We start from the raw sequence: 27,499 nt of genomic DNA, 5'->3' as shown, positions 1-27,499 counted from the left end.
TAGGGGTGGTTTCCCGGCTCCGCCCCCCACCCACCCTCGGCTCCGCCCCCTCACCGTCACGTGCCCGGCGCTACAGGTCTCGCGAGAGCGGCGGAAGCGGCGGCGCAGGAAGATGGCGGCGCCGGGGACGGAGATAGCGGCGGCGGCAGCGGCGGGGCCCGCGCCGGGCCCGGGGCAGGTACGGGCGGGTCGGTGACCGGGGAAGCTGGGACCGGAGCAAGCGGGTAGGGGAGAACGTCCCATTGGGTTGACGGTACGTTCCGTCCCATTTCTCCCCGTAGGTAACCAGTAACGGGAGCGCCGGCGGCGGTGAGGCGGCGGCGGCCGAGACGCAGCGACAGCAGCCGGCCCCCAACGCTTGGCAGGTCATCAAAGGTGTTCTTTTCAGGTGAGCCTCCCCCCCGCCCAAGTGCTACCGACCCGTTTCCCTCCGTGGCGCCGGCCACCGGCCCGCCGTGCTACCGGGGCTGTGGCCCGGCCCGCTGTGGCACCGGAGCCCCAAAACCGCTCGGGGGTACGGTGAGGTCCCGGGGCGGGCAGGTGGCTCGTGTCCCGTCCCCCCGTCCCCCCCCAGGAGACAGTGGGGTCCCTGGGGTGGCCAGGTGGCTTGTGTCCCCCCTCAGGGTACAGCAGGGTCCCTGGGGTGCAGGAGGATGGTGGTGCCCGTCCCCACATCTTGGGGGTCCTACCAGGAAGAGGGAAGTCCGTGGGGCTGCCCCTCCTGGGGCTGTTGTTCCCCCTGCCCTGGTATGGGGCTTTTCCAGACCTCCAGGCTCTTAAGTTCCTTCCCGGTTTTTCTCTGGAACCCCCAGGGTCTGGCTCGCTCCAGGCAGGGATGGCTGATTCTTTCTGGGCTCCTCTGAGGAGCTGCCGGCATTCCCTGCATCTTGCCGGGGGGATCCAAAGTCCGTGCCATGGCACGGATGACTCCCAGCGCGGTGCCGAGCCCCTGCCCTGGGTCACTCCTGCTTCCGCAAGGAGGCAATCCTTCTCCGGCAGGGAAGGAGGTCGGAGTGTTTCTGCCGGCGTGCCTGGAGCCAGTGTTGTGCGTTTGGATGCACTGTTCCCAGCCTCACCTGCGTTGCAGTGAGGAGGCTGATGCTGGAGCTGGCAGGTTTCAGCTCTCAGACCGGTGCTGCTGAATGGGTTGTGAATCCCTTACTAGAAGCCATGAGTCCTCCTTGCATCCATAAGCTGCTTTCCTGCTCTGCTTCTCCTCCGTCTGTCTCTTCCTTCCCATCCCTCCCAGGGCAGGTTTGTTCCTTTCCAAAGTGCCATCTCCCCTGGCGGATCCGGTGTCCTGGCTGGCAAAGCTGAGGGGAAGAGCACTTCATCATCTCATTGCCAAGGGAACCGTGCCCTCGGAAATATTTCAGTCATCGTGGTCAGCTGGCAGAGGAGGTGCAAGGGAAAACTCACACCCGCAGGTGAATGGCAGCACTGTCGTTGCCTGACCCTGAGCGGGTGACATCCATGCGCCACAGACAAAGCATGATGGTCTGGTTCCCAAAACCTTCGGAAGAAGAAATGTCTTCCCAAGCCTTTCCTGAGCAGATGGTGATGTCTTGGGCCACGGATTTACGACCACTGATGGGGCTGCAGAAGTTCCCTCCGGTTCGGTGGCATAGCCAGGAGTGCACGTGGGGAGACTCGTTTGGGCTCTCCAGCTTTCCAAAATGCTGCAGCTCAGCCTAACGAAGAGTTACGCTGAACTAAATCCTGACTTATCTTGGGATCTCCGGAGTCTTCTGCCCACGGCGTGGAAGGACAGCCATGGCTGTCGCTTGACCCCAGGAGCTGTTGTTCGGTTGCTGGTGCTGCCAGACATTCCCAAGCTTGTTATCCAGTTGCTCCGTGTGCAGGCCAGGAGGGGGAAGTCTGATTAAGTGGTGCCTGGGGCACGTGTGAAAGGCTCCTCATGCTTTACCCGCAAAGCAAAACAGAGCTGGAAACTTGTACCTTGGGGCACGCTGCCAAAAACCTTCCAAAATGGGGGAAAAAGGCTTGATTTCTTTTAACACACTCAAACGGTGCTGCCTGACTCAGCTCGCGGAGGATGTGGAGAAGGGACCCATCCTCGTCTCTGTGCTGGGAGCAGCCCAGGGCGCTTTGGAGAGTGATTGTAGCTGTGCACTGGAGGTCGGGAACAATTGTGGCCATGGGTTTGGAGGTGGCGAGCGAGCTGGGGGCTCTGCTGGAAGGTCTCTGTGTGGCCAGGAGTGTGCTGGGGTTTGCCCCTTGCTTGTTAGGTGACCCTGTCGCTTCTGCCACCTGTGTTTGGGAGCCAGCTTTGTCCCGTGGCTTTGGTGTCCTCTTGGTTCGGTGTCAGTTCGCTTACGGAGGGCTGAGCGCCTTCCATGCGTGATTCAGGGTGTCTGCCAGGATCTGGGGATGCCCTGGTGTCCTCCTCCTGTGCCAGGGATGCCTTGCATGCCCGTTAGCAGCCTTCTCCGGGATACTTCGGAGTGTGACTTTCTCCCTGTGTCCTTGAGGCAAGCTCCCGGCATCTTTGCTTGCTTTTGGTATGCTGCCGCCATGCGTGGTGCTGGGTCTGAACTGGCCCAGAACCAGTTCTGGCCGGTGCCCCTTGCCCGACGGCAAATGCCTGCTGTGATAGAAATAGGTGAGAATGAACGGCGAGTTTTGAAGGCTTGTCAGTCCAGCGCTAACAATTTCCTCCTTGCCCAGGGAATGGGGAGGGGTTTGTTTGCAGGCTGTGTCCAATTTGGCTGGGGAGGGCTGCTAAAATGCCTGAGTGGCTTCTCCTCCTTCCTCCTGCAGAATCTTCATCATTTGGGCCATCAGCAGCTGGTTCCGCCGCGGGCCAGCACCGCAGGAGCAGAGCAGTGCGGGTGGGACGCCACGAGCCCCGAGCCGAAACCTCTTCCCCAAGGACACTTTAATGGTAAAGCCCGCAGAAGCTGCACTGTCCCATCCTGGGTGACCGGCAGTGCAGTCACCGTGCGGTGGCTCTGTGGCTGGACCTGCTGCTCTAGCTCTGAGTTAGATCTTAAATCCAGTGGAGCTAAATTATAGCTCTGCCCGTGGCTGCCATGCTCTGGCATTGTGGTGTCAGCCAAGAGTTATTTCTCAGGCTCACTGGTGTGCCAAGCCGGTTTGGGAGGGGAAGGCATGGTGCTGTACGGCAGAGTGGGAGTGGTTCAGGCTCCCATATCTCAGCATCGGGCTGAGTTGTCCACTGGCAGCTGACATCCCCCTCTCTCCACAGGATCTCTATGTGTATATCTCCGAGCACGAGCACTTTACAGACTTCAACGTCAGCTCGGCGCTGTTCTGGCAGAAGCGGGATCTCGTCTACGGGGACTGGACCAGCGGGGAGAACGCTGATGGGTGCTACGAACACTATGGGGAAGTCGACATTTCACAGGTGGGTGCACCCAGTACTCTTTTGGGGAGGTTTGAGGCCAGGTAGAGGGGGATCGTCGAGAGACTGGTGGGGATTGCCAGGATCATGCTCAAAGCCATCCCGGGAGCTGAGGCGTGGAGCGGTGTTGGCTGCCGCAGCACATCCCTGCCATTACCTTTAGCCGTACCCTGTTCGCTTCAGATGGTGGGTGAGACCCTGTGGGGTGGGCTGATGTCTCTTCCAGATGTGCTGCAGAGGTGACGGGGCGTGAAGCCATTTTGGTGACCAGCCGTTAAAGGCTTCAGGTTTGCCCTGAGCCGTACAGCAGCTGAGGTCCGCTCTGTGAGGGAGGGGCTGCTTCTTCACACTTCGGTTTCATATGGGGTCAATGGCTGCGGGAAGATGGTTGGCGTCAGTGTCGAACGCAGGCACTGAGGTGGTGGCGGCAGCTGGGAGATGACAGCTGTGCTCTGACCGCATCCGACTCGTAACTGCCTTGTTGGGGTGTGATTGCAGAGCGTCCAGCAGAATGGCTCCATCTACATCCATGTGTACTTCACGAAGAGTGGCTTCCATCCCGACCCCAGACAGAAAAACCTGTACAGGCGCCTCGCCACGGTCCACACGTCACGAAGTACGGCCCGGGGCAGGAGGGCAGCGCGCGACGGCCCCGGGGTGGTGCTGGGGAAAGGGGCATCCCAATTCCTGTGTCAAAACGGGAGCCCGAAGGAGTCATGCTGAGCTCTGGCTTTGGCTCAGCAAAGGCAGGTGCCTGAAGGGGAATATTAGGGCAAATATCCAACTCCTCGTGGCCTCCAGCATGCTGGCTCGGCTGCTCCCTGAGCTGGATGTTTTCTACACTTGGGATTTGTCTTTTGTGAATGTACGGAGGGAAAACCTCTTTAAATCCCTGCGAGCTCTTGGTTTCTGTCCACATTATGCGGGAGGGGGGCTCCTACCTGTACGGGGGGGGGGGTGGGGGGGTGGAGCCACGTCAGTGTTAAGAAGAGGAAGGAATTGCCATGTTCAGGTCTTCCTGCAGGACAGGAAGATCTGGACACTTCATCTCAGGTGTTTTTCTCCAACAGCGATGCAATTATCCCAAAGGTTTGGCTGTTCATCTAGTTTATTGCCCCCAAACTACAGCCTTTCCCTTTGATAACTGGAAGATCTGTGAGACAGCCCAGATTAATTAGTCCTTCTGGGGGGTGATGCGAGGGAAATGGGCTTCTCTGGCCAGCTCGTGCCTGGCCTGGCAGGCCGTAGCCTCCTTAGATTTCCTTCCCTACCTTCTTGTGTGGAGCTGTAAACGCTCACATCTCCTCTTTCCTTCCAGTGATCAACAAATACAAGCGCCGGCGATTCCAGAAAACCAAGAACCTCCTGACAGGTGAGACGGAGGCAGACCCTGAAATGATCAAGGTAACTGGCTCTCTCTCTTTTTTTTTTTTTTTTTTTTGGGGGGGGGGTTGGTTTTTTGGGGTTTTTTTTTGCCTCATTGGCCAAACTCCTAAATATTCATGTGCCTTCCTCTGGTCGCAAAGCTGTCGGGAAGCACTGTAGAGGATTCAGTGTCCTGCCTGGGGCACATCCCTCCTGTTCCGCAGAGTGGGAAGAGGATGATGATTTCCTTGTAGTATTTCTGGGATGGGAGGGTTGGCTCTTGCCCTTCCCGTTTCCCCACTCTCTGTTGCCTTGTTTAAGGGGGGGGTGGCTGTGGACTAACGCTGGGCAAGACGGAAGGATGCCAACCGCCGTGCCGGTGACGGAGGCAGTGATATTCTCATTGCAGAGGGCAGAAGACTATGGTCCCGTGGAGGTCATCTCGCACTGGCACCCCAACTTGACCATCAACATGGTGGACGACCACACACCCTGGGTGAAGGGCAGTGTGCCACCTCCCCTAGACCAGTGTAAGGGCTGGGATGTGCCGGGGCTCCTCTGCTCCAAGGGTGGCTTTCCAAGGCTGGCCCTGCTGTCCCCTCTCCTCAGAGGATGTGTTTGGGTGCCTGTGGGGAACAGGGACTTGTTTTTCTGTCATTGGCATGACCCCCACCTCTCCAGGAGCTTGTAGCGGGCTGGGCTGGGGGTTCAGCAGCCTCTTGGTCTCTCCCAGGTGGCTGCCGAGGGGGATGACGGTGACGATGGCTCTCATGGCTCCCTTTTGCCTGCTCAGCCCTCCCTCTGCTCTTTCCCCCGACTCCAGATGTGAAGTTTGACGCCATCAGCGGTGACTACTACCCCATCCTCTACTTCAATGACTACTGGAATCTGCAGAAGGACTATTTCCCCATCAACGAGACCCTGCAGCGCCTGCCCTTCCGCCTTTCCTTCTGTCCGCTCTCCCTGTGGCGCTGGCAGCTCTACGCTGCCCAGAGCACTAAATCCCCCTGGAATTTCCTGGGAGAGGACCTCTACGAGCAGTCGGATGAGGAGCAGGACTCGGTGAAGGTTAAGAGCCACTCGCGGGCCTCCCTCCTCCCGGCTGAAGCTCTCTTGCTTGTCCCCATAGATTGAGACCTCTTTTTTGTAGCAGCTCCTTCCCCCTGTTTCATGTCTTTCCCTAGCTTTGCTGGAAGAGTGTTCAGTGCCTGTTCTTTGTTGTGATCGCTCCTTATTAATTACCTTTGCGATGCAAAGTGTGGGGGGGTGCGCAGGCACCTGCTTTGGCTCTGTAGGGGGAAGGGAGCATGAAGGCCATAACGATAGAGAGCAGTTAAACCCCTCGTCGTCCTTGGCGCCCTGTGACCGGCTGGATCCTCCTGGATTCTCCCTATTCCTGGGGCGTTGGGCAGGAGGAACCTCAGAGAGGTTTTTGATGCCTGTTCCAGGTTGCTCTCCTGGAGACGAATCCCTACCTGCTGGCGCTGACCATCATCGTCTCCATTGTGCACAGCATCTTTGAGTTCTTGGCCTTCAAAAACGGTGAGCGCTGCGGAGAGACCTTGGGGATCTGCATAGAGGGGAAGGATGCAAAGGCGGTGGTGTGACCTAAAACCCTCTCCCCGCTCCTGCCTCCAACCCTTTCTCGTCCCCACGGTGGTGGCAGAGCAGACGTCCTCGTGCTGCGGCGCGTTCTCAGCTGGCTGAATGCCACGCGCTGCCATGAGCCCTCCGCTCCTCGGCTGTGACGTCTTCAGCAGCCGTAGCCAAATCCAACCACGTCCTGGGCAGGCTGCGGCTGCTGTGGTGTGCGTTGAGGCATCCGGCGATCCTCCATGCCGCAGGGCCAACTTGAAGGCAGAAACCCAGAAACTTGTGGTTTTCTGGGTCCCTGCCGCCTGCGCCGATGCCAGACTGCGCTTTGCGGTGTCTGCTTGGCTCCGGCGATCGCACCACCTGCTCCTTTCACTCCCTCCCCTGGGGTGTGTGCCACAGTAGCTCTCTGGAGCCTTGGGCGCAGGAGCTTCCCCTTCCCCTCTGTCGGGGTGACAGCTTGGACCCCTTCCTGACAGACATCCAGTTCTGGAACAGCCGGCAATCTCTGGAGGGGCTCTCCGTCCGCTCCGTCTTCTTTGGTGTCTTCCAGTCCCTCGTCGTCCTCCTCTACATCTTGGACAACGAAACCAACTTCGTGGTGCAAGTCAGTGTCTTCATTGGGCTCCTCATTGACCTCTGGAAGATCACAAAGGTCATGGATGTCCGGGTAAGCAGCAACACGGGCATGGGGGGGCGGTTCTGGCAGTGCCCCTGGTCCTGCTTGGTGACGCCTTTCCCCTCTCCTTTGGCAGCTGGACCGAGAGAACAAGGTAGCAGGAGTGTTTCCCCGCATAACCTTCAAAGACAAGTCGACCTATATCGAGTCTTCCACGAAGGTGTACGACGACGTGAGTCAGGGCTGGGGGGGGGGGGGCGCGGTGAGTGCCAGGGATGGCACCATGTTGCCGAGCCCGGCTCCGGCCAGCTGCCGGCTTGGCCAAACGCCAGCTTGGCCGAACACCTCAACGCACCTCTCCTCACTTCGTCTTCCCCAATTCCCCTGGGACTCACCTGGGGCAGGGCAGGCGGTGAAATGGGCTACCGGCACTGCCCACCCCCCTCCTTGGTCTGATGTTTGGGAACCGGGGAAGTGCCGGGCTGGGACTCTGGCATGTTCCCAGCTGATTTTTGGATGTCACTGCCTCCCCAGATGGCTTTCCGGTACCTCTCATGGATTCTTTTCCCTTTGCTGGGCTGTTATGCTGTGTACAGCCTGCTCTACCTGGAGCACAAGGGCTGGTACTCGTGGGTGCTGAGCATGCTCTACGGCTTCCTCCTGACCTTCGGTGAGTGCTGTGCTCGCCGCCGGGAGATGCCGAAAGTCCCCCCCTGACACGATGAAGGGCAGGGCGGGGGGCGTTGCAGATTACACCTCAGCGTGCAGCTTTTCCTCTGGGGCTCCTTCCTGCTCTGCATGGGCTCCCCTGTTTTGGGGGAGGGTGTGTTGTCTCACTGGTACTGGCAGGCTTCGTTACGCTAACGAGGACACCCTCCCCCCCCCCCCCCCTTCCCTGCCCAGGCTTCATCACCATGACCCCCCAACTCTTCATCAACTACAAACTGAAGTCGGTCGCCCACCTGCCGTGGCGGATGCTGACCTACAAAGCCCTCAACACCTTCATCGATGACCTGTTCGCCTTCGTCATCAAGATGCCCATGATGTACAGGATAGGCTGCCTGCGGGACGGTACGGCCTGGTGGGGAGCTCGGGGGGTCCCTCCTGGTGCTTATGGGGGCTGGTCCCACTTCCTGGGGGTCCCTCCTGCTCCCTGTGGGTCCACACCGGACCCTGTGCCCTCCCTTTTGCTGCATATCACCCTGTTGCCCCCCATTTCTACTGGGTTGGGGGGGGGGGGTCCACTTGTACCCCCCCGCCCTCACCTTAACCCCTCTCTTCCTTGCCCCCACCCCAACAGACGTCGTCTTTTTCATTTACCTCTACCAACGCTGGATCTACCGTGTCGACCTCACGCGCGTCAACGAATTCGGTGTCAGCGGGGAGGACCAGGTCTCCTCTCGCCCCCCCCTGCCCGGCAGCCCCCCCACAACACTGCCCATCGGGGTCCCCCCAAGTCCCCCGGGGGGCGAAAAGCCACCAGAGGACAAGAAGAAAGATTAACCAACCCCCCCTCGCTCGATTTTTACCAAACCTGGCGTTCCTGCTGGGCACCAGATGGGGGGAGCGGTCGTGCCGGGTGGTTTGGTTTTTTTTTCTTTCTCCCCCCCCCCCCCCCATCTCCCCTGGGACTGGGGGTGGGGGGGGGTGGGGGCGGCCGTGCGGCCCCCCAGGGTGTGGGGGGGGCCCCCTGCTGTGTTTCACATCCCCCCGTGGTCCCGTTGTGCGCTCCATCCCATTGTGCCGGTGTGTAGGACAGTGTCACGGAGTTTGGCATCGCCTCTTCCATAAAGAGCTGATTTAACCCCAAAACTGACCCTCCTGACTCGCCTATGCCCCCTCCGCCCCCCCACTCCAATTTGGGGGTCCCCCCCTAAAGGGGTTCCCCTTTTGGGGCTATCATCCCCACCCCCCTCTTGGTGGGGTAGGGAACACCCTGAACCCCTCTATTGGGGGGGAAACCCTACTGGGGGGGGTGTGACACACCCTGAACCCCCCTAGTTGGGGACACACACACACACACCCCAAAACCCCCTATTGGGGGGTGCACCTCTACTGGGGGGGGCACCCATTTCCCCCTGGGCTCAGCCTTTGGGGTGCTGGGGGGGGACCTGGGGGTCCTGCTGGTTTTTTGGGGGGGGAGGGTGTCCCCGCCCCGGAGCTGTGGGGGGGTCCCTCCTGGTGTTTTGGGGGGGGGGGGGGGGGCGGGGGTGTCCCGGCAATCCCGGTGTGTACCGGGGGCGTCCCGGTCCCGGGGATCCCTCGCGGTGCTTTCCCGGGGTGGGGGGGTGTCCCAGGACTTGGGGGGGGTCCCGGTCCTGGGGAGGGGGGGGACGGCCCTCACGTGTTCTTCCCCTCCCCCCCCCCCCCCCGGCCGTCACGGAGCTCCGGCAGCGGCTCCTCCCTGCGGCCACGTGCTGCGGCGGCCCCTCCCCCTCACGTGGCGGAGCACCGGCCCCGGGGCCGCACGTGGCGCCCGTGGCGACGTCACCCAGCGGCGGCCGCGCTCATTGGCTGCCGGCGCCGGCTCTCCGGGGCGGGGCCTGGACAGCTCTCAGCGCGGTTGCCGTACTTCTCGCCCGCCGGTACACGAGTCCGGGACCCCACCAGTACCGGAGTCCGGGCCCGCCCCCAGGCCCAGCCCCGCACCGGTGCCCCCGAGTCCGGTACCGGAACCCCCTGGCAGTTCCCGGGTTCTCCCCCTCACCGGTACCGTCCCGCTCTTTGTGGGTCCCCGCGACCCATTCCCGGATCGGGCCCGGCCACCCCCTGCCCCCCATCCCGGCCCGGTACAGGCACCGACTTCGGACCCAGGCAGGTACGGGGGTGGGAGGGGCTTTGGGGGACACGGGACATTTGGGGAGACATGGGGGGACTTGGGGGGACATGGGGGGCTTTGGGGGACACAGGGACATGGGGGGACACGGGAACATTTGGGGGGACATAGGGGGCTTTGGGCGACAAGTGACAATGGGGGAGTACAGGGGACATGGTGGTACTATGAGCGTGGGTGACAGGAGGGGTGGGGTCGGGGGGACAGGGGGTGACCGAGTGTGTCGCCATCACAGCTGTGACAATGGGGGGGACACAGGGGACGTGGGGCTGGGGGACGCCGGGATTCCTGAGTCCCCTTGCCACCCCCAGAGCCACCCTGGGGGGGGGGGGGGGCACTGTGTCACATTCCCTGCTGCCTCTGTCACCCGGCCATCCCCATCCCCTGGCCATCTGCGCCTGGCACCCAGCCACTGCTGTCACCTGGCCCGTGGGGCCACCAACCGCCCCCCCCAGTCACCATGTGCCCCCAGGACCCCCCCCCCCAGGGTCCCCATGTCCCCCCGCAGGAGGGGCCACCCTGATGCCAGCCGAGCCGGAGATGCCAGGGGTGGCCACCGAGCCCCTCCACTCTGCGGTCCCCCTAAAGAAGATGGGGGACGAGTGGGGGGCACAGGCTCCCCGGGCCAACGACGTCGAAAAGGACTCTGGCTTCTCAGGTAGGGCTTGTATCCTGTCTCCATCCCCTGGGTTAGGGGTCCCTGTCCCTGGGCTGGGGGTTCCTGGGGCCGGCTCGGGGTTAGGGGTCCCTGTCCCTGGGCTGGGCGTTCCTGGGGCCGGCTCAGGGCATGGTGGGGGCTCACCCCCACCCCGGCAGACACCAGCTTGGAGCACCTGAGTGGGCGGGAGCAGACGGATACGGAAAAACCGCCAGGCTCCGGCACCCAAGGGTCCCCGCCGCAGCACCCGGCCACTGCCCCGGCACCCGGCCACCCCTTCGCCCACCTGGCACCTGTCTACCTCGTCCACAACCTCCTCCTCCAGCAGGTAATGGCACTGTGATGCCAGATCCGTCACCAGGCTGCTTTCATACAGTGCTACACCAGCACCATGCAGCTCCGGCACCGTGCGGCACCAGCATGGCACTGCTATGGCACCAGGCTGGTTCAGAACCATGTGGCTCTGGCACAGAGCTGGTTAGACACTGTGTGGCTCTGGCACCGTGCAGCTCCGGCACCAGGCTATGCCTGCACCAGGCTGCTGTGGCACTGTGTGGCTCTAGCACGGCACTGCTATGGCACTGGGCTGATTCAGAACCGCGTGGCTCCGGCACTGGGCTGGTTCAACACCGCATGGCTCCAGAACCAGGCTGTGCTGGCACCAGGCTGCCTGGGAACCGGGCTGTGCTGGCACCGTATGGCTCAGGCATGGCACTGTTACGGTACCGTGCTAGTTCAACACTGTGCGTCTCTGGCACTGGGTTATGCCTGCACGGGGCTGCTCCGTCACTGTGTGGCTCCGGCATGGCACTGCTATAGCACTGGGCCGGTTCAGCACCATGCAACTTTGGCACCGGGCTGCTTCAGCACTGCGTGGGTCCGACGCAGCACTGCTATGGTAGCGGGCTGTTTTGGCACCGAGTGGCTCCAGCACTAGCCAGCTCTGGCCTCACTTCCCCCCCTCCCCTTTCCCTGCAGTCCCTGGGAGCCCCCCCAGAGCCCTGGCAGCCAGCTCAGCTTCTCCTACTCCAGCCCCTGTCACCCACCATCCCCCACCACGACGCCACCGACGCCTGCCACGACGCCACTGCGACAGCCACCCCGGTAGGGAGCTCGGGTTGCCAAAACCAGCGGCTGGGGGTGACGGTGGAGTTTTTGCGCTGGGGGGAGCTGCTGGCGGCAGCCCTTCGGACTGGGGCCCTTCTCCGGCAAAATCGGCGCACCCAGCGGGAGATCGCCACCCTGCGCCGGCACACTCGGTTACTGGCCCGTGCCACCCGCGATCCCCGCACCTGGCCTCGCCTGCACGATGCCCTGGGGGGCGGTGGCCCGCCAGTGCCCCCCAATTCCTGCCAGGAGCCCCCTGCTTTTGGGGAGGGGTTGGGTGCAGGGGGGCTGTAGGGGTGCGGGAGAATAAAGGTGCTGGGGTGTCCCCAGTGTGTCCTGGTCCTGTGTTCGCAGTGTGTGTCCCCCCCCACCGTGTCCTGCCCCTGTGGCTCTGGTGGGTGCTGGGGTCCACCCCTCCCAATAGCCCTTAGGGTCCTCCCCCAATGTCGCTCCCCAGTGGCCCCTGGGGTCCCCCTTGTGTCCCCAATGGTCACTGGGGTCCCCCCCCGCCTTGTGTCCCTCCCCAGTGGCCCCTGGGGTCCCCCCCGTGTCCCTCGGGGACCCCCATGTGTCCTTCCTCAGTGGCCCCCAGGGTTGTCCCCCCCCGTGTCCTGCTCCTGGGGTCCCCCCTTCCCACGTCCCCGACCTGGGATGGGGACGCACGGACACAGGGAGACACGGACACGTGAGGGTGGGGCTGCCACCCCCCGCCCCTCCCCCCAGCCCCTCCCCCAGCCTTCCGCGCCACCTGACCCAGGGGCGTGGCCTCAGGGTCGTAGCCCCGCCCACCGTGGTGGCGGGAGGTCCGGGCAGTAGTGCGCATGCGCGAGTCCGAACTGGAAAAAAGGATCGCTGCCTTTTGATTGACAGCGCGGCGGCCAATCGCCGCGCGGAGGGGGGGAGGGCGGGCACAGCAGCCGCACCGTGGTCCCGCCCCTGCGGCTACACCAGCCCTCCCGGCGCCCCCCGCGCTGATCCCTGACCTTTGACCCCGCTCCCGGTCGGGCCCAGGCCTACGACCCCCGCCATGGAGGCGGCCCCGGTCCCGGCGGGGAAGCGGAGGCGGTTCACGGTGCGGCAGGAGGGTCCCGCCGACCCCTCGGTACCGGCGGCCGGGGGAGGCTGAGGCGGGGGAGGCTGAGGCGGCGGCGGGGGAGGGCCGAGGGGGAGCCCGGGGGGAGCCACACGGGAGGCTCCGTGGAGGGGGCGTGTGTGTGTGTGTGTGTGTGTCGGTGTGGCAGGCCCCACGCAGACCTGCCCGCCCCCCCCCCGCCTCCTCCCCATCAGGTCCCGTCGCTGTTCAAACCCTCCGGGCCCCCTCCCGGCCCCCCCCCGGTACCACCGGGCCCCAGCTCCTACGCCGAGTACGTGGTACAGCAGTCGGTCCCCACGGCCTCTCTCGGAACCACCGAACCGGTCCCGGTTCCCGTTAGTACGGCTGGGGCTTCCCCCCGACCCCCTCAGCCCCCCGAACCTGGCGGTGGTGGTCCCCCGGGGGAGGCTGTACCGGGAGGAGGGGGGGGCAGCGCCGGGGACGTGCCCCCCCTGCCCGTGCTCAAACCGGGAGCCAAGAGCAGCAGCATCATCGTCAGCCCACGGCAGGTGAGGTGGGGGGGGACAGCGGAGGGGGAGGGCTGGGGGCCATCCCGGGGTACAGGGGATGACCGTCCCCCGGTGTCGTCCCCCAATATTTTGGGGATCAGGGGGGACTGTCCCCTGATGTTTTGGGGCCCAGAGGGCACTGTTCCCTGATATTTCAGGGCTCGGGGGGACTGCCCCCCAACATTTCAGGGCTCGGGGGGCACTGTTCCCCGATATTTTAGGGCTCATGGGGACTGTTCCCTGGAATTTTTGGGCTCAGGGGGGACCATCCCACAATATTTTGGGGCTCTGGGCGGGATCATCCCCTGTTATCTTGGGGCTGAGGGGCACCGTCCCCCAATATTTTGGGGCTGAGAGGACTGTCCCTTGATATTTTCGGGCTCATGGGGACTGTCCCCTGGAATCTTGGGGCCCAGGGGGGACTGTCCCCTGATATTTTGGGGCTGGGGGGACTGTCCCCTGCAGCACACCAGCATGTGCCTTGGGACACGGGAGGGGACTGTCCTGGCATCCCAGGACACGGAAAGGCCCTGTCCCCTGGTGTCCCACGACACAGAGGGGGACCAGGGCCCTGTCCGTCCGCCCCCCTGGCCATTGGGGTCCCCTGACCCACTGCCCTCTCCCCACAGCGGGGCAACCCGGTCCTGAAGTTCATCCGCAACGTCCCTTGGGAGTTCGGCGACGTCGTCCCTGACTATGTGCTGGGCCAGAGCACCTGCGCCCTCTTCCTGAGGTGAGCGGGGGCTCCTGGGGGTCCCCAGGGGTCCCCTCAGTGTTACCTTGTCCCTTTTGTGTGTCCCCCCCAGCCTGCGGTACCACCACCTCAACCCCGGCTACATCCATGACCGCTTGCGGCACCTGGGCAGGAGCTATGGGCTGCAGCTGCTGCTGCTCCAAGTCGACGTGGTGAGAGGCTCCTTGTCCCCGTCCTATTGCTGTCCTCGTCCCTCTGTCCCCTCCATCCCTGTCCTCTCACTCTCCCCATCCCTCTGTCCCCTCCATCCCCATCCCCTCACTCTCTCCATCGCTCTGTTCCCCCCGTCCCTGTCCCCTTGCTCTCCCCATCCCTCTGTCCCCTCCATTCCTGTCCCCTCCATCCCCGTCGCCTCACTCTCTTCATCCCTCTGTCCCCATCCCCTTGCTGTCCTTGTTCCTCAGTCCCCTCTGTCCCTGTCCCCTCACTCTCCTGGTCACCTCCATCCCCTCAGGTCCCTGTCCCCTCACTCTTTGGGCTCCTCTGTCCCCATCTTCTCACTCTCCTCTCCCCTCCATCCCTTCCCATCCCTGTTCCCTCCCTCTTCTTGTCACCTCTGCTCCCCATCCTCTCCCTCCCCCATCCCGTCTGTCCCCGCAGAAGGACCCACACCAGGCGCTGAAGGATCTGGCGAAGATCTGCATCCTGGCCGACTGCACCCTCCTGGTAGCCTGGAGGTAGGGACTGTCCCTGTGCCACCCTTGGGGGTCCCCACTACCACCCATGGGTGGCCCCCTCACCCACTCCCCGTGCCCTCCCCAGCCCCGAGGAGGCCGGGAGGTACCTGGAGACCTACAAGGCCTATGAGCAGAAGCCGCCCGACTTGCTGAAGGAGCGTGTGGAGCAGGATTTCCTCTCCCGGGTGAGCTACGCACCCTCCCTCCCCCCCACCACAATTTGGGGACCTTGGGGACTCCGAGGGTCCCCTGACCCCCACCCTGGTCACCTCCAGATGACCGACTGCCTGACCAGCATCAAGTCAGTGAACAAGACGGATGCGCTGAGTCTCCTCACCACCTTTGGGGTAAGTCACCCCTGGGGATGTCACCCTCCCTGGGGCACACTGGGGACAGGGGACGCATCCCTGAGACCCTCGCCCACCCCCCAAGACCCTCACCTGCCCCCCAAGCCCCTCACCCTCCTCCCCATCCCGCAGTCGCTGGCAGCCGTGGTGGATGCCCCCAGGGAAGATCTGTCCCTCTGCCCCGGTGTTGGACCCCAGAAGGTGAGCGACGAGGCGACATGGGGGGACATGGGGGACATTGGTCCCTCACCCCCCAGCCTGCCTCACAACTCTCCCTGTCTCCATGTGTGTTCCCCCCCTCCGTCTCCAGGCCAAGCGGCTCTTCGACGTCCTGCACGAGCCCTTCCTCAAGGTCCCCAAATGAGCCACCACCCCCAAAATCTTTGGTTTTATAATAAATGGCATTTATTGGTGACAGGGCCTGAGGGGGGATGATGATGAGGACAGCGATGGGGCGGGGGGGGGGGATGACACGGGGTTCACTCCGGCCGCTCCCGCTTGTGCTTCTTTTTCTTCTTTTTGGGCACCTCTGGCTCTTCGGGGGCCACCCTGATGTCTGGGGGGGTTCCCGGCCTGCAATCCCTCCCCTCACTAGGTGCCACCCTCTCCGGGGTGGACACCTCGGGTGCCTCTGGCATCTCCTTCATCATCTTGTTCTTTTTCTTTTTCTTCCTCTTGGCCGGCGGCGGGTTGGGCACCGGGACGGTCACTGGCACGCTGGGAGGGGGCCTGAAGCTCTCAGTGATGGTGAGGCAGCCGCGGAGCGGGGGGGCACAGGTTAGGGGGCCAGTGGGGGAGTCGGGGGCCAGGAGGAGGGTGCTGCTGGCCCCCCCCAGGACCCCCCGCAGCCTGTAGAGCCGCTTGTCACTGTCGCCGTCCCTGGGGGGCTGGAGCTGCCTGCAGCCGTCCAGCGGCACTGTGCAGCCCTCCAGACTGTGGGGACAGGGCACTGAGTGTGGGGGGGGCACAGCTGCTGGTACTGTTATCTCCTCCCCCCCCCCCCCCGCATTGCCATCCCCCCATGGTGCCTTGTGACCCCCTCGATGGCACCACAGCCTCCCTGTCACCCCCCTCCATGGCGCTGCCAGATCCCTGAGCCCACCCTGATGTCACCAGACCTGCCCCCCCCATGCCCCCCTCAATGGCACTGTGAGCCCCCCCCAGCTGTCACCGTCCCCCCATACCCTCCCAATGGTAGTCACCCTCCCCCCCATGGCACCAGCCCTATCATACCCCTAGTTGTCATCACCACCCCATGTCCCCCCCCTGATGCCAGCAGCCCTGTCACCCCCCTGTGCCCCCCCAAATGTCATTGTCATGTCCTCTCCCCCTCCCCCCCAGCTGACCTCTCAGGGCAGAAGTCGGCGGGGGCGCGGATGAGCCACACTTCAGTGCTGGGACCCCCCAGGGTCGGCCCTTGCAGTCCCAGGGGGGGTGAGGGGGCCACTGCCTCAAACTCGGGGGGGCACCGGAACCGCACCAGCCCTGGGAACAGCCAGGTCACGGGCTTGGGGGGGGGCTTACGCTGTGATCCCCACATCCCCCCTCCTGCCCTTGTGGGCCCCCCCCCATACCCCCTCAATCCCCTCCTGTCCCCCCTGTGCCCCCCCCCAGCCTCTATTTTCCCTGTGTTCACTCCAGCCCCCCCCGACCCCAAGTGCCCCCGCTGTGTGCCCCAGCCCCCTCTTGTCCCCCATGTCCCTCCATCCTCTCTAGCCCCCCATATCTCCCTGCCCGCCCTATGTCCCTCCTGTCCCCCATGGGCCCCCAGTTCCCCCATGCCCCCCCCATGTCACCCTGTCCACTCTAGGCCCCCCCCCCCAGAACCCATATGCCACCCACATCCCCCTGTCCCCCCAATTCCCCCACGGCCCCCAAGCCTTCCATATCCCCCTGCCCACCCAGTTCCCCTACGCCCCCCCAGCCCCCCATATCCTCCCATGTGCCCCCCATATCCCTCTGCCCCCCCCAGCCCCCTCATATCCCCCCATGTGCCCCCCGTATTCCCCTGCCCTCCCAGCCCCCCATATCCTCCCATATGCCCCCCTATTCTTCTGTGCCCCCATATCCTCCCAGCCCCCCATATCCCCCTATGTGTCCCCCGAGATCGCCCCGCTCACCCTCCATGCTGCCGCGTGCACGGCGTTCCCCAGGCCCCGCCCCCTGGGCGTGGCCCGCTCAGCCGCGGGAGAGTCCCCTCCTTCCCCCCCATCCGCCCCCCATCCCCGCGGGGCAGTTGGTGCGGTCCGGCGGCGGGAACAGGGGGGCGGGCTCTAGAGCGGGGCAACGCCTTCGCCCGGCCCTTTAATGGGCGTGGCCTGGAGTCGGCCCGCCGGCGGCGGCTTTTAAAGGTGCAGAGACCCCCCGGGACCCCACGGGGACATTGCGGGGGTCCGGGGGGGGCCCAGGGTCTCCCGGGGGTCGGGAATACCGGGGGAGTGGGGGGTGGGGAGGGGTCAGGCCCGGACTACAGCTCCCGGTGTGCACCGGGACCCACCCGACCGGCCGGGACGGGCCGGAGCGGGGGCGGGAGCAGGGCTGGGAGGCGCCGGCGCTGCAGGTACCGGGGGCGGGGGGGAGCCCCGGGGTCTGCATCCCCCAACCCACTCCCGTAACCCCCCTGTGGGTTCTAACCCCCCCCCCGTGGGATCTAATCCCCCCCTCCGTGGGATCTGCCCCCTTCTTGTGGAACAACCCCCCGTGGGATCTAACCACCCCTCCCGTGGGATCTGACCCCCCCCGTGGTTTCTGACCCCCCCCCCTCCGTGGGATCTGCCCCCTTCTCCTGGAACACCCCCCTCCCGTGGGATCTAACCCCCCCGTGCGATCTAACACCCCCATCCCCCGTGGGATTTCCCCCCCCCCCCGGAGGATCTGACAACCCCCCACCGCGGGATCTGCCCCCTGCTCGTGGGACCACCTCCGTGGGTTCTGCCCCCCCGTGGGATCTGCCCCCTTCTCGTGGGATCCCCCACTCGTGGGACCCGCCCCCCCCTCCGTGGGATCTGCCCCCCCCAGCACCCTGGGGCGCAGGGTGCGGCCCCCCCCCCCCCCCGCTCAGCTCCCTCCCCCGCGTGACCCAGCGCTCTGGAATTGGGCGTAGAGGCCGCGGGGACGCGGGCGCGCCACCGGCACCCCGACCTGCAGCCGGCTGCACCCCACCAGGTACTGACCCCCCCCGTGGGGCTGGGGAAGGGAGGGGTTGGACTCCCTAAGTCTGTTTTGGGGTGCTGGGGGGGCTTGGGGAGCACCCTTGGGTGCCTGGGTCCGATTCGAGGGTGCTGGGGCAGCACCCTTGGGTGCCTGGATGCTGGGGTCCAGTTTGGGGTGCTGGGGCGGCGGGAGAGCACCTTTGGGTGCCCCCCTGGATGCCTGGGTCAAGTTTGGGGTGCTGGGTGTGTGTGGGGAAGCACCCTTGGGTGCCTGGACACCGGAGTCTGTTTTGGGGGGGGAGAACAACCTTGGGTCCAATTCAGGGTGCTTGGGGCGGGTTGGGGAGCACCCTTGGGTGCCCAGCTCTGATTCGGGGTGCTTGGGGATGGGGGGGAGCACCCTCCGGTGCTTGGGATGGCTGGGTCCGGTTTGGGGTGCTTGAGAGGGGGTGGGGAGCACCCTTGGGTGCCTGGGTCCGATTTGGGGTGCTGGGAGGGTTGGGGAGCACCCTTGGGTGCCTGGACACCAGGGGTCTGGCTTGGGGTGCTCAGGATGGGGATATCTGGATACCTGGGTCCGATTTGGGGTGCTGGCTTTGGGGGGGGGCACCCATGGGTCCCCAGACACCTGGGTCCAGTTTGGGGTGCTGGGTTTGGGGGGGGCACCCATGGGTGCCCGGACACCTGGGTTCTTTCCCAGCTCCCCTCCCGTCTCGCCGCCCGACCCGGGGCGAGCTGGGGCTTGTCCCCCGTCTCCCCAGGGGCGAGGGCCGGGTGGGGCCGCTTGGGTGGGGCCGTGGCGCTGGGGGGGGGGTGGGGGGACAGGGTGCCCCTCCGACACCCCAAATCCCCTCCTCCCCCCCATGCTGGCATTGGGGCACACACAGTGGGGGGGGTCCCCCCTTTCTGTGGGGGGCAGACCTTCCTCCACCCTGTCCCCCAAGCTGGGTGACCCCAATGAAAAGGCGGGGGGGGTCCCGCCACCGCCCCCTTTAGCAGAGGGGTGCATCACCCCCCACCCCACCCACCCACCAGGGCCCTGCCCCAGGGTGGGAGGGGTTGTGGGCGGCACCCTGTTCTTTGCGATGGATTAATTACCGGTAATTATAATGATGATGATGATGATGATCCCTGAGAGGCGAACGGGTCCCAACACGTCTCCGCTCCCCACATTCCCAGGGGATTGGGGCACAGGGTGGGGGCACAGGGTGGGGATGGAGGGCTGCCCCCCCCCCCCCATGGAAGTTGGGGGTGCCCACCCATTGCCCCCCCGCCCCCCCCCCCAAGGTGGCAAGATGGCGAGCGAGCGGCTGCACAGCGCCCAGGACCTGCTGGATCTCACCTTCCAGTGTGAGTGCTGGGCAGTGGGGAGAGGAGGGGGACACACACAGAGACCCTTTTGGGGTGCAGCCTGACCCGTGTTCCCCCCCAGCCTTGGCCATGCAGCACATGGACTTGAAGCAAGTGGAGCTGGACACGGCGGTGGCCAAAGTGGACGAGCTCTCCCGGCAGCTTGAATCCCTCTGGACCGACGGCCCTGGACCCCCCAAAGTAGGATCTGGGACTTGGGGGGGAGGGGGCCACCCCATTGCCCCCCTCCTCTACCCCAATATCCAGTCTGCCCTCTCCACCCCTCCCCATCCCCAGGAGACGTACAGCCCCAGCCGAACCCGCTCGCCCCTTGGCCGGAGAAGCCTGGCACCGGAGAATCTGGAGATGTCGGGGGACACACTGGGTCGCCCCGGTTCCCCCCGGACCCTCCATTATCTCCCGGGGGAGGATCGGGCGCCTTCACCTCGACCCAAGGTGTTGGCGGTGCCCTACGAGGGGTTGGCACTGCCCAGCCCGGGGGGTCGAGCCCCCTCCCCTCGTCCCCATCGTTCCTATGAATTCTTGGGGCTCGGGGGGTCCCCCAGACCGGGTGAGGGACCCGTCTTCTTCCCTGAGCGGGCACCCTCACCCCGACCCCCCGCGCCCCCCCCTTATGAGGTGCATGGGCTGTACCCCTCCGTCAGCAGCCCCGCCATCACCTTCCGGGCGCAGGGTAAGGCCACCATGGTGGTTTTGGGGGGACACACATGGTGGGGACAGTCCCTGGGCTGGGGGGTGCTGCTGTCCCCGTCTTGGGGTGCTCCTGTTCCTCCTTGGGAAATCTCGCTGTGAGATACTGCTCCTGGGGGTGCCTCTGGGACACCCGGGGTGTCCTCATCCCTGGGTGTCCCCCAATTCATCCTGGGTGTCCTTATCCCTGGGTGTCCCCCAATCCATCCCTGGGTGTCCCCAGTCTATCCTGGGGTGTCCCCCAACCCTGTCACTGGGTGCTCCTGCCCCACCCTGAGGTGCCCCCATCCATCCCCCAACTTGAGCACCTTTGGGGGGGGGGGAGGGTATCTGGGCCATGTTGGGGGGGGTCTCCTCAGCCCCCATCTCTCTGTGTCCCCCCCAGATGACCTTGTGATCAAGCGGCGGCCGCAGAAGAGCTGGAACGAGTCTGACCTGGACGTGGCTTACGAGAAGAAATCCCCCAGCTCGGGGGGCTACGACCGTGAGCTGGGGGAGGGCTGGGGGGAGGTTGCACATGGTGGGGCTGAGGAGCACTCGGGGGGCTGGGGGAAGCCAGGGCTGTGATCTGAAGTGGCTAGGGGGTATTAAGGAAGGTTTGGGGGTGGAGGAGACATTTTGAGGGCCAGAGCAGGACAGAGCTTCCAGTGGGGATGGGGGGGGAGTCACGAGGCAACTGGGAGGGCTGCTGGGGTGTCCAGGGACAGGTTGGTCCCGGGGGGACAGACCAGGAGGATCTGGAGCTGCTGGCTGGGCTACAGCGGGTTGGGGGGGGTGGTCCAGGGGTGCTGGGGGGCGTGGGCATCACCATGTGGGGGGTCTGGGGCTGTTGGTTTGGGTGCTGGGGTGGGGGTCCAGGGCTTGGGGGGCACCATGTGTGGGTCTGGGGGTGTTGGTTTGGGTGCTGAGGGGGGGATCCAAGACTTGGGGGGCACCATGTGGGGGTCTGGGGGTGTTGGTTTGGGTGCTGAGGGGGGTCTGGGACTGCTGGGGGAGGGGGAGTCCAAAGTTGCCAGGCTGAGTGTGGGGTGCTGGGCACTGAGTGTTGGGGTGCCTCTGGGGCGGGGGCCCTGTCCCCCCCTGACCCTGGCACAGCACTGAGATCTGTGTCCCCCCCTCCCAGGCACCAGCGAGGGGCAGCCGGGGCTGCGTCCATCCCTGGGGCTGTCGCTGGCACCCTGGAGGGAGTCGAGCCTGGATGGGGCCGGCGGGCAGAGCAAGGTGACCACTTGGGGGTGGGGTCTGGCCACCATCCCCAGCCCCAGTGCCTGACACCAGGGCAGATGGGCAGATGGGCTGGCTCCTTCCCTGACACCTTCTTTCCTCTCCCCTCCTCCAGGATGGTGCTTACGGGGGCCACAGTGCCACGCTACCCCGTAACTACAAGGTGTCCCCGCTGGCGGGCGAGCGGCGGGCGGAGGGACCCTTTCGACGCTCGGGACCCGGCACCCTGCCCCGCAGCTGGCACTTCTCCCAGCAGCCTGTCTCCCGCATCCCCGTGCCCCCCCAGGGTGGGCGGCCCCCCCGCCACAAACCTTTGCCCCTTTCCATGATCTTCAAGCTGCAAAACGCTTTTTGGGAGCAAGGGGTCGGCGGTCCCCGGGGGCTTCCCCTGGTCCCCCCCGCCGGTCCACGTGCACCCCAAAAGCAGCCCCAGCTCCCGGTGCTGCCCCAGGCCCCCCCGGCGCTGACTGGGGGTGAAGGTGAGGTGCCTGTGGGGGGGGTCTGGAGTGGGGAGACATAGGGGTTAACTGGGGTGATCTGTGCGTAGCAGGACGTGGGTTTGGGGGGGACCAGGGGGCTGCAGCATGAGGGGTACAGACTTTTGGGGGGTGGGCGAGGCAATGGGGCTGCAGCACGCTGAGATGGGGGAGTTTGGGGGGGGGGTCCATGGGGTTCTGGTGTGCTGACCCACATAGGGTCACTCCAGGGTGGGAGGTTATGGTGCTGACCCCAGCCCCTGCTCTGACAGGATCTGGGCGCCCCGTGCCCCCTGAGACCGTTCTGCCAGAGGGGGAGCCGGAGCTGGAGCGGCTGCTTCAGGGTGGGGAGGCTGAGGGGTTGGAGCGGCCGCTCAGCCCCACACGGCTGCAGCCCCTGCTGCCCCCCGAGGCCCAGCGGGTCCCCGAGTTCGAGGAGGTGGCACGGGTGCTGGCCGAGATGCCCCGACCCCTCAAGCGCCGTGGTTCCATGGAGCAAAGCCCAGGACCGGCACTGCCACCCAGCCGTACCCGCCAGTACCAGCAGCTCATCACCCGCCTCCTGCACCGCCCGCCCCGCCGCGACGAGCCCTTGGCTCCCGGTGACACCGGTGCCTCGTCCGACCTGCCACCCCCTGCTCCGGCGGCTCCTGAGGCTCGGCCACCCTGCCACAGCCCCCCACCGCAGTCCCCCAGCAGCCCAGCACCTGCCCTGGTAAGTATCTGCAGTCTCTGGGGTGCCACGGTGTCCCATGGAGTCACCCGAGGTGCCACGAGGTGCCCACTGTCCCTTAGAGCCCCACGAGGTGCCACGAAGTGCCCACTGTCGCTTAGAGCCCCCCAAGGTGCCACGAGGTGCCTGGTGTCCCTTGGATCCCTCTGGAGGTGCCACAAGGTGCTTGGTGTCCCTTGCAGCCCCCCAAGGTGCTGCAAGATGCCCAGCGTCCCTTCGAGTCCCCTGAGGTGCCAGGCAGTGGTTGCTGTCCCCAGGGCTTCCCCCAGTGTCCCCAGAAATGGCAAGCAGCGCCTGGTGCCACCAGACGTGGCCCTGCAGTCCCCATGGGTGCACTGTGGTGCCAACCAGTGCCCCGGGAGGTGTCCCCAAGGTCCCCCGGGTGCCAAAGAGCACTGGGTGCCCCGGGAGGTGTCCCCAAGGTCCCCCGGGTGCCGAAGAGCACTGGGTGCCCCGGGAGGTGTCCCCAAGGTCCCCCGGGTGCCGAAGAGCACTGGGCGCCCCGGGAGATGTCCCTGGGGTCCCCCGGGTACCGTACAGCGCCGGGTGCCTCGTCGTTGTTCCCCAGCCCCCCCTGACCCCCCGGCTGCCGCAGGAGCTGCGCTCGGCCCTGCGCGACCCCTCCTCGCCCCGCAGGCGCCCTGGGGCCCGCGTGCGCCTCAACCCCTTGGTGCTGTTGCTGGATGCGGCCCTGACTGGGGAGCTGGATGTGGTGCAGCAGGCGGTGGCTGAGGTGGGAGAGGGGACCGTGGGGACAGGGCAGTGGGGACGAGGGCTGGGGTGGCGAGGGCTGGGGGGCGAGGTGATGGGGGACAGGGTGGCAGGGAGAGTAGTGTGCTTGGTGCTCGGGGATGGCAGGGGCTGGGGGTGGCAGGGGGGTGTCGGGGAACGGCAGCGGGGGTGGCAGAGGGTAGCGGCATGGGGACAGGTGTACGTGTCCCCAGCTGAACGACCCCAGCCAGCCCAACGACGAAGGCATCACGGCACTGCACAACGCCATCTGCGGCGCCAACTACAGCATCGTCGACTTCCTCATCGCCAGCGGGGCCAACGTCAACTCCCCCGACAGCCACGGCTGGTGGGATGGGGACGGGGACCTATGGACGCAGGGGCGGGGGGACGGGGGACCCCATAGCCACGGCTGGTGGGGCGGGGACCCACTGACAAGGTGAAGGGGGGCATGGGGGACCCTGCAGCTGCGGCTGGTGGGATGGGGACATGGACCCACTGATACGGGGTGGGGACATGGGGGACCCCCAGCCACAGCTACTGGGGCAGAGGGTGGGACTTGAGGACCCCACAGACATGGAGGAGTGGGGACACCTGGGACCCCCAGACCCCCAGAGCCAGAGGAGATGGCGACAGGTACCCCAAGAACCCCCACAGCCATGGGGAACAGGGATGAGGACCCCACTCCCCCCCCTCTCCCCCAGAGCCTGGGGTGATTGGGGATAGGGAGAGAGGGAGACAGGGACCCCAATAACCCCCCAAAAACCCTGGGTGAGCAGGGACAGGGATGGGGACCCCAGTTACCCCCAACAGCCCTTGGTGACGGGGGACGGGGAGGGACGGGGGACCCCGACCACCCTGTAACTGAGGGCAAAGGGGGTCCCTCCTCCCTAGGACACTGGGGGAGGGTTGCAGGGGAGCCCATCCTCTGCCCACCCCCCCAAAAAAATTCCCCCCATCCCGACGGTGCCAGGACGCCGCTGCACTGTGCAGCCTCTTGCAATGACACGGGGGTGTGCGTGGCCCTGGTGCGCCATGGAGCCGCCATCTTTGCCACCACCACCAGTGACGGCAGCCTGGCCGTGGAGAAGTGTGACCCGTACCGGGAGGGCTACGCCGACTGCTACAACTACCTTACTGGTACCAGGGCACGGAGGGGCACTGGGGGAACTGGGAGTATATGGGGACATGGTGGGGGTATGGGTACTGGGAGGGGGTGCTGGGCAGGTATGGTTATTGGTGGGTTGTGGGTACTGGGAGGGGGTATTGGGATGGTATGGGTACTGGGAGAAGGAATGTGAGTACTGGGAGGGGATTCTGGGGTGGTATGGGTACTGGGAAGGATTACGGGACACATATGGGTACTGAGGGGGTGGTACTGAGCAGGTATGGTTACTGGTGGGGTGTCGGCACTGGGAGGGAGTACTGGGGTGGTACGGGTACTGGGAGAAGGAATATGAGTACTGGGAGAGGATTCTGAGGTGGTATGAGTACTGGGAGGGGATCCTGGAATGGTATGGGTACTGGGAGAGGATACTAGGCATGTATGGGTACTAGGAGGGTGTACTGGGCAGGTTATGGGTACTGGGAGGTGGTCCTGAGAGGATATGGGTGTTGGGAGGGGATATTGGGGGTATACAGGTACTGGGAGGGGATACTGAGCAAGTATGGATACTGGGAGGAGGTATTGGGGGTATACAGGTACTGGGGGGGTATGGGTACTGGGAGAAGGTATATGAGTACTGGGAGGGGGTACTGGGGTGGTATGGGTACTGGGAGAAGGTTTGTGAGTACTGGGTGGGAGGTATTGCGGGGTATGGGTACTGGGAGGAGGGATATGGGTACTGGCAGGGTGTTTCAGGTGAATATGAGTACCGTGAGGGGATACTGAGAGGGTATGGGTATTGGGAGGGAATATTGGGGATATATGAGTACTGGGAGGGTGTACTGGGGTGGTCTGGGTACTGGGAGGGGGTATCACGTGTATATAGGTACAGGGAGGAGATACTGGGCTGGTGTGGGTACTGGGAAGGGGTATTGGGAGGGATACAGATACTGGGAGGGGATACCAGGACAGGCACGGGTTCAGAGCAACAGGGTGCCAGGGGTGCAGTGCCATGGGGAGTGTTTGGGGGGGGGGTCAGGGTGCTGACGTTCGTGTCCCCGCAGAGGTGGAGCAGAGCATGGGGGTGCTGAACAGCGGGGTGGTGTATGCACTGTGGGACTACAGCGCCGAATTCGGGGATGAGCTGTCCTTCCGCGAGGGCGAGCCCATCACCGTCCTGCGCCGCCAGCCCCAGGAAGAGCTCGACTGGTGGTGGGGGTCCCTTTATGGCCATGAGGGCTACGTCCCCCGGAACTATTTTGGGGTGAGTCTGGGGGGGTATGCCAAAGTACCCATGGCCCCAGGGGGGTCCCACAGCACCCACAGCCACCCCATAGCACCAGGAGGGTACCCACAGCACTCACGGCCCCAAGGGGGGACCTGTGGCACCCACATCCCTTAGGGGGTCCCACATCGCCCATTGCCCCAGGGGGGTCCCACAGCACCCGTGGCCACCCCATAGCTGCAAGGGGGTACCCACAGCACCCCTGGCCCCAAGGGGGACCCTTGGGACCCTCAGCACCCACATCCCTCAGGGAGTCCCCCATTGCTCATGGCCCCAGGGGGGTCCCACAGCACCCACGGCCACCCCACAGCCCCACTGTGGCCCTGAGGGCAGATTTCATGGCCTCCCTGGCCCCTCCATGGCTTGTGGTCCTAGGGGGCTGGGTCGGGGGGGAACCTTCCCCCTGACACCCTCCCCTTCCCCCAGCTCTTCCCCAGGGTGCGGCCGCAGCGGAAGAAGGTCTGAGGGGGGGCCCTGAGGACACGAGGTGGCCCTGAGCCGGCCCCGGCCCCCCCAGCCGCTCGGATGCATGGGTCCCCCTTGCTGGCGGGCACCTCTTTGGCTGCCACCCATCCCGTCCCCCCCTGTCCGAGCAAGGCACCGGGGTGCTGCCTTCCCCCCCCCCCGGTGTCACATATTCCCCCCTGGCTGGTGACAGCGGGTGTCACCCCACGGTGTTGGCTTTTCTGGGGAGTAAAGAGCCTTCGGCTGCGTTGGGTCCGTCCTCTGCATCGCAGGGGGGTGGTGGGGGCTGTGGGGACTGAGGGTGACACGGGTGGGGACACCCTGCATCAGACTGGGGGGGTGACATGGATGGGGACACTATTTGGGACTGGAGTGGGGTACACAGGTGGGGACACCCTGAATCGGACTAGGAGGGGGTGACATGAGTCGGGACACCCTGAATCGGACTGGGAGGGGGTGACACAGGTGGGGACACCCCGCTTGGGACCAGAGGGGTGACACAGGTGGGTGCCATGGGCAGGCAGGTACTGAGCCATTCCCCAGGGAAGTGGTGCTCTGTCACACCTAAGGGTGACCACCGTCCCTCCGAACGTCCTCCCCCCTTCCTCCTGCCCCCTCCCAGCTTTTATAGCTGAGCACGAGGCCACATGGTCTGGGATGTCCCTTCTTTAATCCTGGCCGGTTTTAGGTAATTTATCTGCAACCTGTCATGAAAAGATGGTGTGGTGGGTTGACCCTGGCTGAACACCTGGTGCCCACCAAAGCCGTTTGATCACTCCCCCCTCCTCAGCTGGACAGGGGAGAGAAAATATAACAAAGGGCTGGTGGGTCAAGATAAGGACTGGAGAGATCACTCACCAATTACTGTCATGGGCAAAACAGACTCAGCTTGCGGAAGATTAACTCAATTTATTACCAATCAACCAGAGCAGGGTAATGAGAAATAAAACCAAATCTCAGAACACCTTCCCTCCACCCCTCCCTTCTTCCTGGGCACAACTTCACTCCCAGATTCTCTACCTACCCCCCCAGTGGCGCAGGGGGACGGGGAATGGGGTTTACGGTCAGTTCATCACACATTATCTCTGCCCCTTCATCCTCCTCGGGGCAGGACTCTTCCCCTGCTCCAGTGTGGGGTCCCTCCCATGGGAGACAGTCTTCCACAAACTTCTCCAATGTGGGTCCTTCCCATGGGCTGCAGTTCTCCATGAACTGCTCCAGCGTGGGTCCCTTCCACGGCGTGCAGTCCTTCAGGAGCACACTGCTCCAGCATGAGTCCCCCACGGGGTCACAAGTCCTGCCAGAAAACCTGCTCCGTGGGCTCCTGTG

The 27,499-nt window shown here is 64.7% G+C and overlaps 6 protein-coding genes across 11 annotated transcripts; 4 read left to right on the top strand and 2 right to left on the bottom strand.

Annotated features, from left to right (window-relative positions):
* The first annotated feature begins 50 nt into the window (after nucleotides 1–50).
* CLPTM1 (CLPTM1 regulator of GABA type A receptor forward trafficking) lies at nucleotides 51–8,774 on the top strand. The gene is made up of 14 exons (XM_069775690.1): nucleotides 51–178; nucleotides 282–388; nucleotides 2,782–2,905; nucleotides 3,230–3,388; nucleotides 3,884–4,001; nucleotides 4,704–4,789; nucleotides 5,160–5,280; nucleotides 5,574–5,818; nucleotides 6,199–6,292; nucleotides 6,823–7,013; nucleotides 7,099–7,194; nucleotides 7,497–7,632; nucleotides 7,866–8,033; nucleotides 8,263–8,774. The coding sequence occupies exons 1-14, from the start codon at nucleotides 113–115 to the stop codon at nucleotides 8,463–8,465; spliced, it is 1,914 nt and encodes a 637-aa protein (XP_069631791.1). The 5' UTR covers nucleotides 51–112; the 3' UTR covers nucleotides 8,466–8,774.
* Nucleotides 8,775–9,330: 556 nt separating this feature from the next.
* On the top strand, nucleotides 9,331–11,885 carry LOC138683957 (uncharacterized). The gene is made up of 4 exons (XM_069777460.1): nucleotides 9,331–9,780; nucleotides 10,304–10,453; nucleotides 10,612–10,781; nucleotides 11,432–11,885. Exons 2-4 carry the CDS (start codon nucleotides 10,318–10,320, stop codon nucleotides 11,852–11,854), a joined length of 729 nt encoding a protein of 242 aa, XP_069633561.1. The 5' UTR covers nucleotides 9,331–9,780; nucleotides 10,304–10,317; the 3' UTR covers nucleotides 11,855–11,885.
* Nucleotides 11,886–12,482: 597 nt separating this feature from the next.
* On the top strand, nucleotides 12,483–15,355 carry ERCC1 (ERCC excision repair 1, endonuclease non-catalytic subunit). Its single transcript, XM_069777459.1, has 9 exons — nucleotides 12,483–12,662; nucleotides 12,848–13,162; nucleotides 13,792–13,895; nucleotides 13,969–14,068; nucleotides 14,517–14,593; nucleotides 14,679–14,778; nucleotides 14,869–14,940; nucleotides 15,073–15,141; nucleotides 15,251–15,355. The coding sequence occupies exons 1-9, from the start codon at nucleotides 12,588–12,590 to the stop codon at nucleotides 15,302–15,304; spliced, it is 966 nt and encodes a 321-aa protein (XP_069633560.1). The 5' UTR covers nucleotides 12,483–12,587; the 3' UTR covers nucleotides 15,305–15,355.
* On the bottom strand, nucleotides 15,323–17,167 carry POLR1G (RNA polymerase I subunit G). Of its 2 annotated transcripts, XM_069777461.1 has the most exons (3): nucleotides 17,061–17,154; nucleotides 16,287–16,425; nucleotides 15,323–15,873 (listed from the first exon to the last, which is right to left on the bottom strand). In XM_069777461.1, the coding sequence occupies exons 1-3, from the start codon at nucleotides 17,065–17,067 to the stop codon at nucleotides 15,420–15,422; spliced, it is 600 nt and encodes a 199-aa protein (XP_069633562.1). In that variant the 5' UTR covers nucleotides 17,068–17,154; the 3' UTR covers nucleotides 15,323–15,419. The 2 variants fall into 2 exon arrangements, with proteins under 2 accessions (XP_069633562.1, XP_069633563.1); XM_069777462.1 differs by lacking the exon at nucleotides 16,287–16,425 and having other exon boundaries at nucleotides 17,061–17,167.
* Nucleotides 17,168–17,274: 107 nt separating this feature from the next.
* On the top strand, nucleotides 17,275–26,418 carry PPP1R13L (protein phosphatase 1 regulatory subunit 13 like). Of its 5 annotated transcripts, none has more exons than XM_069777456.1 (14): nucleotides 17,275–17,291; nucleotides 18,044–18,105; nucleotides 19,380–19,442; nucleotides 19,525–19,643; nucleotides 19,710–20,136; nucleotides 20,539–20,637; nucleotides 21,277–21,374; nucleotides 21,493–21,856; nucleotides 22,126–22,568; nucleotides 23,155–23,319; nucleotides 23,531–23,664; nucleotides 24,289–24,455; nucleotides 25,485–25,684; nucleotides 26,132–26,418. In XM_069777456.1, the coding sequence occupies exons 3-14, from the start codon at nucleotides 19,388–19,390 to the stop codon at nucleotides 26,168–26,170; spliced, it is 2,310 nt and encodes a 769-aa protein (XP_069633557.1). In that variant the 5' UTR covers nucleotides 17,275–17,291; nucleotides 18,044–18,105; nucleotides 19,380–19,387; the 3' UTR covers nucleotides 26,171–26,418. The 5 variants fall into 5 exon arrangements, with proteins under 5 accessions (XP_069633557.1, XP_069633554.1, XP_069633556.1 ...); XM_069777453.1 differs by lacking the exon at nucleotides 17,275–17,291 and adding an exon at nucleotides 17,388–17,500 and having other exon boundaries at nucleotides 18,024–18,105; XM_069777455.1 differs by lacking the exon at nucleotides 17,275–17,291 and adding an exon at nucleotides 17,390–17,500.
* On the bottom strand, nucleotides 17,998–18,957 carry LOC138683917 (uncharacterized). Its single transcript, XM_069777231.1, has one exon. The coding sequence runs from the start codon at nucleotides 18,955–18,957 to the stop codon at nucleotides 17,998–18,000; it is 960 nt and encodes a 319-aa protein (XP_069633332.1).
* Nucleotides 26,419–27,499: the final 1,081 nt, after the last annotated feature.

Source organism: Haliaeetus albicilla, chromosome Z (genome assembly GCF_947461875.1).
Source record: "Haliaeetus albicilla chromosome Z, bHalAlb1.1, whole genome shotgun sequence".
NCBI lineage: Eukaryota > Metazoa > Chordata > Aves > Accipitriformes > Accipitridae > Haliaeetus > Haliaeetus albicilla.
The sequence above is the reverse complement of the archived record's forward strand: the minus strand, read 5'-3'. Positions and strand labels throughout refer to the sequence as shown.

Excerpts from the sequence above, each read along its gene's own strand:
- CLPTM1 (XM_069775690.1), top strand. The coding sequence starts at position 113 with ATGGCGGCGCCGGGGACGGAGATAGCGGCGGCGGCAGCGGCGGGGCCC. Across the intron at positions 6,293-6,822 it reads GTTCTTGGCCTTCAAAAACG|ACATCCAGTTCTGGAACAGC; the intron begins GTGAGCGCTGCG and ends CCTTCCTGACAG. Across the intron at positions 7,014-7,098 it reads CAAAGGTCATGGATGTCCGG|CTGGACCGAGAGAACAAGGT; the intron begins GTAAGCAGCAAC and ends CTCCTTTGGCAG.
- LOC138683957 (XM_069777460.1), top strand. The coding sequence starts at position 10,318 with ATGCCAGCCGAGCCGGAGATGCCAGGGGTGGCCACCGAGCCCCTCCAC. Across the intron at positions 10,454-10,611 it reads AAAGGACTCTGGCTTCTCAG|ACACCAGCTTGGAGCACCTG; the intron begins GTAGGGCTTGTA and ends CCACCCCGGCAG. Across the intron at positions 10,782-11,431 it reads ACAACCTCCTCCTCCAGCAG|TCCCTGGGAGCCCCCCCAGA; the intron begins GTAATGGCACTG and ends CTTTCCCTGCAG.
- ERCC1 (XM_069777459.1), top strand. The coding sequence starts at position 12,588 with ATGGAGGCGGCCCCGGTCCCGGCGGGGAAGCGGAGGCGGTTCACGGTG. Across the intron at positions 13,896-13,968 it reads ACCTGCGCCCTCTTCCTGAG|CCTGCGGTACCACCACCTCA; the intron begins GTGAGCGGGGGC and ends TGTCCCCCCCAG. Across the intron at positions 15,142-15,250 it reads CCGGTGTTGGACCCCAGAAG|GCCAAGCGGCTCTTCGACGT; the intron begins GTGAGCGACGAG and ends CTCCGTCTCCAG.
- POLR1G (XM_069777461.1), bottom strand. Across the intron at positions 15,874-16,286 it reads GCCGACTTCTGCCCTGAGAG|TCTGGAGGGCTGCACAGTGC; the intron begins GTCAGCTGGGGG and ends CTGTCCCCACAG.
- LOC138683917 (XM_069777231.1), bottom strand. The coding sequence starts at position 18,957 with ATGGGGGGGAGGAGGGGATTTGGGGTGTCGGAGGGGCACCCTGTCCCC.
- PPP1R13L (XM_069777456.1), top strand. The coding sequence starts at position 19,388 with ATGGCGAGCGAGCGGCTGCACAGCGCCCAGGACCTGCTGGATCTCACC. Across the intron at positions 21,375-21,492 it reads GGGCCGGCGGGCAGAGCAAG|GATGGTGCTTACGGGGGCCA; the intron begins GTGACCACTTGG and ends CCCCTCCTCCAG. Across the intron at positions 23,320-23,530 it reads TGCAGCAGGCGGTGGCTGAG|CTGAACGACCCCAGCCAGCC; the intron begins GTGGGAGAGGGG and ends ACGTGTCCCCAG.